General features: G+C 41.3%; 1 protein-coding gene across 1 annotated transcript; it reads right to left on the reverse strand.

The window, feature by feature from the left end:
• Positions 1 to 5,263: 5,263 nt before the first annotated feature.
• hamp (hepcidin antimicrobial peptide) lies at positions 5,264 to 6,267 on the reverse strand. The gene is made up of 3 exons (XM_069655730.1): positions 5,992 to 6,267; positions 5,814 to 5,891; positions 5,264 to 5,651 (listed from the first exon to the last, which is right to left on the reverse strand). Exons 1-3 carry the CDS (start codon positions 6,076 to 6,078, stop codon positions 5,547 to 5,549), a joined length of 270 nt encoding a protein of 89 aa, XP_069511831.1. The 5' UTR covers positions 6,079 to 6,267; the 3' UTR covers positions 5,264 to 5,546.
• Positions 6,268 to 10,364: the final 4,097 nt, after the last annotated feature.

The following is a 10,364-nucleotide window of genomic DNA, read 5'->3' on the forward strand; positions in this document are numbered from 1 at the left end:
GGTCCAGCAGACACCCTTAGTGAGATTCACCTGACACCTGACTGTTGTGATTGACCCCCTGCCTGCACAGCTGTTTGTCATTTGCTCATTAAATCCCCGGTATATAGGAAGGAAGATGTCGCCACACGCGTTTTGCTGGGTCATTTTGGTTGTGCACCCAGGACTCATCACCACGTCTTCCTTCCACACATGTATTATCACGCCAGATGAGGTTACTTAAATTTGAATGAAAGCCACTGAACAAACTTGCCTTGAGTGGGACTCTTCGACTATCAAGGATGAGATAACACAGGGATCCGTGTGCTTGTTATGCCCGTGGCATTCATGCTTGTGTCATTAAAAATTCTCATTGAAGTTGTTTTTCAATGATTTTCTTTGACTTTCTTCCTCCTCTCTAGCATTCCAGTATCTCTGACATGATAAAGGGCAGGTCTCGGCTTTATTAGGAAGCCCAGATTGGTTTATTGGATGAACTTGGCTGAGCTCTGAGCTGCTGCTTCTCTGGAACTGTTGTTGTGAACTGACGAGTGATGTGCAGCGGTCTAACATTGTCTTCTATAATAACTCTACGTCTGGGCAGAATTCAGGATTAAAAAATAGCTTGAGTTCACAGTGTCTAATGCCACGTTGAGTCTGTCTTAAATGAAACATATTGGGCAGGAAGAGGCATTATCGAACCACTTTGTATTTGATGTATTTCCAATAAAAACTAGCCGTATAAAAGGGTTATTTTTTCCTGAATTGGCTCCTTATGTGATATAGTCATCTACAATATTTTTCTATGGTAGCGATCCATTTTGCTACTCAAATGCTAGTTGATAAAATGAAATGGTGATTCATGAAAGCTTTTAAACAGGATGTTCTGAGTAGAGCTTTTCTGAGAGACGTCCTCCAGCTACAGGCAGGGATGTACGTGACTTCCACCCCACAGTGATGGCTGTAAATCAGCTAATACGGGAATTCATATCGCCAGTCCTGTCCCCGTTTATTCACTGGCTCACAGACAGATTAAAAAACAATAATCAGGTCATAATTATGAAGAATATATTTAATTTCCATATGCATCCACCATGTTTAAAGAGACAGTCACACTTGCAACTGGCTACTATGGGGTTGTAAAAACTGCTGAAGGATGTCAGTGGCAATCTTGAGTGTGCAGAAGGCAATATATGAAAGGATCACTCATCCATAGGCTTTGATTAGTATAACATCTATGAATCACTAAATGATTGCAGTGATTTTTTTCTGCGTCTGCTTTTCTTAATGAAGATTACATAACTGCGTGGATGATGGGTTTTGGACATTTACTGTGTTTTTCTCTGCCTGTTTGCAGGATTTCTTTTTTCGATGCCTCAGCTATGTTGTTCTTAGACAGAATGCGCAGATGGATGTGATATATAACACATATTTTTCAAATTCAAAGCCAAGGTTGGCAGGGAGCGGGGTAAATAATAAATCAGTCTGTTAGCAAACTGCTGAAAAGAAGGCCCACACTTTCACCGTGCAGAATGAGAGACGTCCTCCTTTAGCTTGTATTTTATGGAACAGCTTTCCCTCCTAGATGTATGCATGAAGAATCAAAATAAAATCAGCAATCTGAGTATTGTAATTACGGATTTATACGGCTTTTGTCATGCACAAGTTTATATAAACGCTCTAGAGATGCTCGTACAATCCACAACACACTCTAGTCCAAGCTTATTCAAAACAACCCCTGAGACCGAGGAGAGGTTTTCCTCCTGACCCGAGGAATTAAGTTATTAAGGGCAAATATAAAATTAGAAGTAAGCCAGAGGAATGGAAATCCAATTTAAAATGCATACTCCCTCACTCCAAACAGGGCGTATAATCACACAGGAAAATGTGAGTACCCCCTATTAGAAAATACAAAGATAGTTCAGTGGTGTGAGATAATTTTCAGAATTACATTTTTTTAAAGATATTTCCATCTTATTAAAAGCTTTATTAAAGTATATATTTGTTTCTAATAAAAGTTTGATAAATGCATGTTAGTATAGAGTATGTAGTAAGGATTTAATGATATAGAAGTTTTTTTCCAAGTTAAATGGTCTCTGGTTATTTTTAGAATATTTGAGTCACAAGATGTTTAGATGCTTGAATATTGCTTTGGAAATTCATGTATTAACTTTTTCTGGCTTCATCCATCCATCCATCATCTCTGCCGCTTATCCTGTTCAGGGTCGCGGGGTGCTGGAGCCGATCCAGCTGCCATTGGGCGAGAGGCGGGGTTACACCCTGGACTGATCACCAGCCAATCACAGGGCTGACACACAGAGTCAGACAACCTTTCACGATTACACTCACACCTATGGACAATTCAGAGTCACCAATGAACCTAACGAGCATGTCTTTGGACTGTGGGAGGAAGCTAGAGTACCCAGAGAGAACCCCACACACGCATGGGGAGAACATGCAAGCTCCACACAGAAAGGCCCGCTACATCCAAACCGGGATTCGAACTTTCTTGCTGTGAGCGCTAACCACTGCACCACTGTGCGGCCCCTTTTTCTGACTTTCCGTTTAGAACGATAGTCCACTGTTTGTCAAGTAGACAAGAATGCATGTGCGTGTAAATACAAAACTATGCTTCAGTGCTGTGTGGAGCATTTTAAACACTTTACCTTATGGTTAGCATGCTGCCAAAGATGATCACAGTTCAACATTTGTAAATAACTGTTGGTAAGAGACAACATGATTCTGCAAGACATTGTCACAGCTCCATTAAGCTTTTACTCACTGTTCCTGGTTTTCAGTTATGAAAAAGGGGCAGAAAAAGTAAAGTAAACTAATAGTAAAAGTCTACATTTCTCTTAATTTAAATAGTCTGCATGAGATATCTCGTTGAAGTCGTAGAGTTTCCTTTCTTTGTTCAGCTTACTTGTGTACCACAACACATGCACACACACCGCACAATCCCACCCACTTATTGTTTATCAGTCTTACACAAAAGGAGCAACATTATGACAACCAAGAATATCTGTTCGAGATCTTAAAATGACTACACAAAAAGCTCTGTATGAAAGAAATGCAACCCAAACAGCATGACTCACACGCGCACACACGAAAACAAATATTGACTTACTGATGATCTCATCTTCAAAAGCAAGGTTACATGCCAGTTACAATGCGTGCAACCATCTAAATCTGGCAGTTCATGAATGAAATCATTTTCAATTGATAATCCAGAGAGGGAATTCAATCTCTGCCGCCCGTTGCTTTGGTGAAGGCGACATGTGAACTCCTGAAACACATTTCTATTTTCTTTTCAGAGGATTTGCCAGGGTTCGGCGGGAGGTATCACGCTCACCGGGGTGGAATAGTGGGGCCTACATCTTTGAGTTAACTGATTGTTTTCTCACCAGTGGTAGCTGCAATAACTAGCTGAGCAAGCAGAGGGCACACTGTTGATACTGGTAATCAGACAACTCCAGTGCTTCTTGGAATTCCCCATAACCGTGCTGAAGGAGCGCCTCTGAGCTGAACACGACGTACATGTGTGAATGGTTTCTGTTTTTTCTTTGCGTCTTTGTAACTGTGCTGAATTAAGAGGATATTGTAAATAACCATCAAGTTCATCTGATGACAATATACTGTTATGATGGGGAGCTGTAATACAGCCCCACCTCAGGAGTCATGCCCACCTGCTTCGACTGTATAAATGTTTCTCTTGACACGACACTTTTGCTATTAGCAGTACCTTAAATATACCTCAAGTAATAATGAATGTATGTACGTTTATCTAACCAGGTAAAGATAACTGCCATGATGAGTCTTGGCCAAAGAGTTAAAAACCATGAACCATTTATAGTATCAGACATTTGATATTAATGCATCTAATTTTAGAATGTTATTGTGTATTGTTATATAGTATTTGTCAGTAGTAGAACAGAACAAATCATTTATAACATATGTAAGTTATGCTTATTTATTGATGTTTATTGTTTCAACTCTTTCAAGTGATACATTTGAACACTGTTTTACAGTTTAGTATATGACTGGCCTATTCAACTGGCGGCCCACAGGCCAACTCCGGCCTGCCGATCTAGTCAGACAAACCCAGCGATCAGTTCTGTTTAAGAATAAATCAAATTTAAAACCTGAAGAAGAAAAAAATCCACATTTTAGCCACAATAAATCAACAATAGATCAAACAATAGATCAAGATAAACCTGTGAATCCAGTTTCCCTCACATGAACGCTGCAAACAAATGCTCGTGCCTCCTCGACTAATGAGTGTGTCTGTTTGCGGATTGCCCTCACCTCATGTGAACTTGCCTTCTCTGACATTGCCCAGTCAAAGACGTGTAATCTCTCTCATTACGAGCCTAGGCTAGGCCCATCTGTGTTTTCTGAGAGTTACATGATACTGGAGAATACAGAATGGATGTGGTGCAGGTTACCTGATGTTTATCTGTTTAAAATAAGTTAATTGAAGATGAAGTAAACAGAAAACAGCACAGATGGTTATAAATGTTTACAGGAAATGCTGTGACGTAGCTGGGTAAGTGGTGTCAGAATTGGCCAAATTCTATGCCGAATGCCCGACATGATGCGTGTAGAATAGCCTACATTTGTTTCAAATATCTGTGTAGATTATGCTACTCTTATAATTTACAGTAGCAAAATTAAAGTTTTGGAAATGTGGCAGCGCGTTGTGTCGAGTGTACATAAATGAAGAGAACAATACCTCCCAGGCCCTTAGCTTTCTGACAATGTGGCCCCGTGAATAATACAGTTGAATAGCTCTGGTATATGAGGATGTAAAACTAGTGTTTGGATACAGTTATCACATCACTAAGCAGACAATATCTGACTACCTTGTATCTCTAATTACAATTTAAAGTTGTAAAATTGCCTTTCATTTAATATTTCACTATGATTTATGACCAATACACGACATACATATTTCTAGATGTATACTTATTTTACTCCTTTAATGGAGGCAGATTTGTCCTTTATAACACAAATATGAGACGCCAGTTTAGCTCAGCGGTTAAAACGTGCGCCCCATGTACAGAGGCACAGCCTGCGACGAAGCGGCCCCGGGTTCAACTCTGACCCTCTGCCCTTTCCTGCAGGTCATCCCCACGCTCTCCTTCCTCATTTCCGACTCTATCCACTGTCCTAATCACCTACTTAATACAGGCAAAAGCCAAAAGAAAATAATAACACAAACATTTCTGCAGTTGCATCAAATGTTCATTATTTATTGCGCTCAAAATATTGACAAGTACGACTTAATTTAAAAGAAGAAGAAACAGTTACAGCTGGATTATTTTTAGGAACAAATGCGCATATCATTGAGCGTACAAAAACAGGCTGAAAGCATTAAAACGTACAAAATAAATACAAAGAAGAGGTCTACATTTTTGTTCCAGTGCTACTCTATAAATCATGTCTCATGAAAATGATACAGCACAGTGTAGCACAGGCAATGCTTGAAGAAAGAGGTCAAGGAATGGACGTTTCTTGAGGTAAGGCCAGAAGCGTAATAAATTATTATTTCTTGGTTGCTGCGGAAATCGTTAGAATTTGCAGCAGAAACCGCAGCCCTTGTGCTTGCAGCAGTTGCAGCACCAGAGGCACATGCTGATGTGGCTTTGACGCTTCTGCCGGATGTGACTCGGCGTCTGTGGAAGACAAGAGAAACATGAGCAAGGTGTTCATCTCCAGCATTCAATCCACTCCTTGTGTATAGAGAGCACCAGGGTACTCCACGGGGAAAACACATCCACTTAAATTTTAATTTGCTCAAGGTAATTGGCTTAATTCATTCAGTCAATTGAACATACCATCCACGATTCCATTGACATTTCTTGATGTGCCGCAACTGGAGTGTCATTGCTCCCTGCCTCCTCCAGCTCTCGCACCTGTTAATGAATTATGCACATTTAGGAGACACGTCGGGGCATCCTGACAAAACATTTATAGCTAATAAGCAAATGAAGTGAGTTTAAGTCAAATTCTTACCCCGGTGAATGGGAGGGCAGAGCTCTCCAGAATGCAAATAAAGGCGAGCACGAGTGTCACTGCAACTGCAATGCTGAATGCCTTCATTTTAGCGGCGGTTTAAGTGGGTTAGTTATTAAATCCTTCTGAAGATTAGAGTTGATCGGTCTTCTTTGTCATGGGTGTCAGGCCACCGAGGAGCACCACTATGTCTTCAATGTATTCTTCAGCTCCTGTGATGGATGGTGGTTGTCTGGGCAAGTGGATTTCTTCAGATCTCTTGGTGACCCTTCTGAGTGCTTCCCTTGTCTGACTGTCAAGTATGCAGAGCGCTCTGGTATTTATACACCCCCCCGGGCTCTGTGTTGCCTCATCACGCTGGGAGGCCCGGCCCATTCCTGGCAGCAGTTACCTAACTCCTGGGGAAGTTTTTGACCTCCTCATTACTGCTCCTTAAAGTGCCGCAACACTGGGGGAAATTCTCTGATCTATTTTTGATTGTAGGCCCGAGTGTCTGTTCAGCAATGTCAAATCAACTATGAACTTTTAAATTAAATTACTTTCCAAAGACGGAACACATAATTCCACACATGAACAGGCCGCCGCTGCTGCTGCTGGAGACCATCGTTTTAACAATATATGAGGGTAATCTGTATTCTGTATCGATGCAGCGCTTAATACTTGAAGAGATTTATCTATAAATGTGATTTTTTTCTGGCACGAGCTGAACAGAGCGCTGGAAAATCCCACAGCAAAAGCCAAGACTGCATGGGTCAAACTGTTGCACGGCTGACTGAGCTGCACTTGTTCCGACCCAGGAAATCCTTCACTGAGGAGAGGGAGCCTCTTTGGAATATCCATTGCTCAGTCTAAAGGATGTAATTACAACCTCTCAAATGGAATAATTAGCCCCTCATTTTCAACACATTCAGTTTTTGCATAATACACACGAACCTGCAGTTGAACCAATTTAAATCCCTTTGAGAGCCGAGGAACAGTAGCCAGGATTAAAAACCGCTATTTGAGAGTCAAGGTGTTTCAGAACGTGTCAGTTAATGAGGAGTATAATGTAATCTGATGAGATCGTTGATAACTGGACATCAGACGGTTGCATTGTCCGATATGTTTCAGCTGCAATAAATCTGTTGTGTTTCAGTCCTTCATGTACGACATCATTTATCATATTTACACGTTGTGATCAATGGTATTACCTTTCCCAAGGAGGAGATGTTTTTGGTGCCAGTTGTTGGTTTGTTTGTCGGCAGGAATACAAAAAAAGCTATTGGGCAAATTTTCATGAAACTTGGAGAAAGGGTCAATCACATTTTTTTTAAAGATTTTTTTTTGCGTTTGCCGTTGTTAAATAAATAGGACAGCTGAAAAGAGAAAGGAAATGGGATGACATGCGTCAAATCATCGGCAGACCAGGTGTTGAACCTGCAATCAGTGCACTGAGGACTGCAGCCTCTGCACATGGGACGCCTGCTCTACCAACTGAGCCAAACCAGCGCCCCAACCCATGAAATGCTTGATATGTCTTAAAATTAAATATTACAATCTGTGAATATCTTCGGCAGCATGCTAAAATAGGAGAGAAACTCAGCTCAGTCCATAAGCTCCGCGCAGCAGTGAAAGGTACTTTTGCATTTACATGCACTCACACACACATTCTTTTCTATGTGACAAACAGTGGAATATCGTTCTACACGGACAAAATGGGGACAACAATTTCTTATTAAAAAAAGATTTATACTATTTATACTATAGGAAGTCAGAAAAGGGGTCTGCACAGTGGTGCAGTGGCTAGCACTGTTGCCTTACAGTTAGAAGGTTGCTGGTTCGAGTCCCGGCTCAGACACAGTGGGCCTTTCTGTGTGGAGTTGGCAAGTTCTCCTTGTGCATGCTGTATTAGGCTCATTAGGTTCATTAGTGTGAGTGAGTGAGTGAGTGTGAGCATGAAAGGTTGTCTGTCTCTATGTGTCAGCCCTGTGATTGACTGCCAATCAGTCCAGGATGTACCTTTCCTCTCGCCCAATGACAGCTGGGATAGACTCCAGCCCCCCGTGACCCTGAAAAGAATAAGCAGCATGGATTATAGATAGATAGATACATGTATTGGAACTTACTTCATCTTTTTGAATCGACTTTCTGTTGTATAAATCTTTTATTTTATTTTTTTCCCCCCACTTTGTCTGTGTAGAAAGACAGCCCACTGTTTGCCACATAGAAAAAACAGTGTGTGTAAATGCAAGTATGTTTCAGTGCTGTGCGGAGGATATTAAACACTTTCCCTTATGGCTTGAGCTGAGTTTCTTTCCTATGTTCGCATGCTGCCCAAGATGGTCACGGTTAAAATCTCTCACTCATTTGTAAACAACTGTTGATAAGAGACAACGCGGGACATGATCGTGCATCGTCACTTCTCCATGTGAGTCAAATCTGACTCATGAACATACAACATGTTTGTGTGAGAATACAGTTTATTCTTCACTGTTTTTTATAACAGGCTTCCAAGTTCATGATTTTATTTTGGTCTGAATATTGCATTGAAATTTGCACATGTGCATACCTGTATGACAAAGTGATTTCTGGTTTTAACAAATGCATTTTAATTAGGTTAAATATTCTAAATGTAGTTTTTAAATATATCCAGGCCTGTGCAGTGCTTCTGTTTTGGAAATGTAATTCATAGAAGAATGGACTATTGGCCTTTGCGGAGGCCTCTAAACTCCACGGGCCTTTCTAGTTCATGTTATGTAAGAATGACAGAAATAAAGACAGAGGAAAGCTGCTTTGTAATATCATTACTGAACCTGCTGATAGGTTCATAAATGTATTAGACAATGTGAGTTTACAATTAAAGGTAAAGGCATATTAATAAGGTGAACAAATGCATACAGAAAACAAAGCTATGAAATTGTAAGAACTATTTTCCGGCTTTATCAATGAAGCAGCGATAAACACCTGAAGATTAATTAACCTGCCAGCGTAAGGGAACTGTTTCAGAACAACATCAGGCTGTGAATAAATACAAAAATCAATAACGGTGAAAATGAAATAACAAAAAGGCAAAATAAAGGTACAAACAGATAAACAGTGGACTGAGCACGCTGATAAAATCAGAGGCCATTTGAATTCTCATTACACCTTCAAAGCGTCTCCAAATTGCTCGTGCTGACTCAATTAGTGGAACAACATGCAGCGGGACCCCTGCGTCAGTCTGTCTCGTTCACTGATAACCCCGCAGGCCCGCGTGCTTGCTTTGGATGACCACAACGTCAATGTCAACAAATACAGCCATCAATGGCCCCACTTTAGTTGGAATGTACCCATACTGTTCTAACGTGAAGGAGGCAGCACATTATCTCTGTGCTTTTTTGTGCATGTGTATGAATGTTCCTGCTACTGAGGCACAGAAGGGGGCTCGAGTCCTTTTTTGAACAAGCACATGGTGTCCACTCATGATGAACACATTTTGTTTTCATGTTTCAGCACATGAGAAATCTGTGTATGACTCAGATTGACTGTAACAGGACGGAAATATTACATCCAGGTTTGTAGTTAGAGTCTGAGAATACGAGAGATGAAGGAAAAAAACATTCCAGGTCATTAAAACTGTTAGAAAGGAAAGAAAAACAGCCTATAGATCTGGGTTTTCCACACATGCATGTTTTGGCCTGTGTCTACTGAGCATGCGTGTCTCCCTACAGCTGCTGAGGCTATCAGTAGGAATCTTCTGATCAAACAAAGCCAGGCACCAGCCCGGCGGACAGACTCACCTCTGCAGGCGCCACTCTACCTTCTCCTCCTGGTCGAGGCCGTTGCCCCCGTCTGTCCCCGTTGCATCATCATCCTCCGCTCCCCTCCTTCTCTCGATCCCCGCCTGCTTTATATGGAGCTGCAAGACAATCCCCAAATTCAGCTCATCATCTGTCAGCTTGTCTGCCACCACCACTCACAACACACCTCAGCCCCAAAACAGAGACAGACTGCCGCCCCGAGTGTTTACATCTCACCTCGAAACTAGGACACGGAAGAACCCTTGTTGGGAAATCATAAGCGCATCAACTTGTAAATAAACACGAGAATGTTTAATAGTGGTGACCTGTGATCATGTTCTGCTCCTGACTGGCAGTGATAAACAAAGGCAGTGTCAGGTTTCAGCCTCAGGGGGCAGTATAGAGCTCAGGTTAGAGACTTTCAGCACTTTGAGAAGGTGGAATTTCCCAGTTTGTCTGGCATTACAGGCATGTGGTAATATTTGACTGGAAATTCCGAAATACTTTTTGTAAGCTGTTATTCAGAAATAGCCACAGTTACCGTAAAAAGGATAATGGGAAGAAGATTAAGCCAGTATTACATGGACGTTTTAGATAAATAAAGTCGCTTTACAA

This window comes from Semicossyphus pulcher, unplaced genomic scaffold (assembly GCF_022749685.1).
Source record: "Semicossyphus pulcher isolate SPU_LCO1_2020_fin unplaced genomic scaffold, fSemPul1.0.p SCAF_9, whole genome shotgun sequence".
Classification (NCBI taxonomy): domain Eukaryota; kingdom Metazoa; phylum Chordata; class Actinopteri; order Labriformes; family Labridae; genus Semicossyphus; species Semicossyphus pulcher.

What these genes read in the sequence shown, in the direction of transcription:
- hamp (XM_069655730.1), bottom strand. Translation starts at nt 6,078, where the DNA reads ATGAAGGCATTCAGCATTGCAGTTGCAGTGACACTCGTGCTCGCCTTT. An exon ending in CTGCCCTCCCATTCACCGGG is followed by an intron (nt 5,892 to 5,991) that starts GTAAGAATTTGA and finishes ATTCATTAACAG; the next exon opens with GTGCGAGAGCTGGAGGAGGC. An exon ending in TGTCAATGGAATCGTGGATG is followed by an intron (nt 5,652 to 5,813) that starts GTATGTTCAATT and finishes TGTCTTCCACAG; the next exon opens with ACGCCGAGTCACATCCGGCA.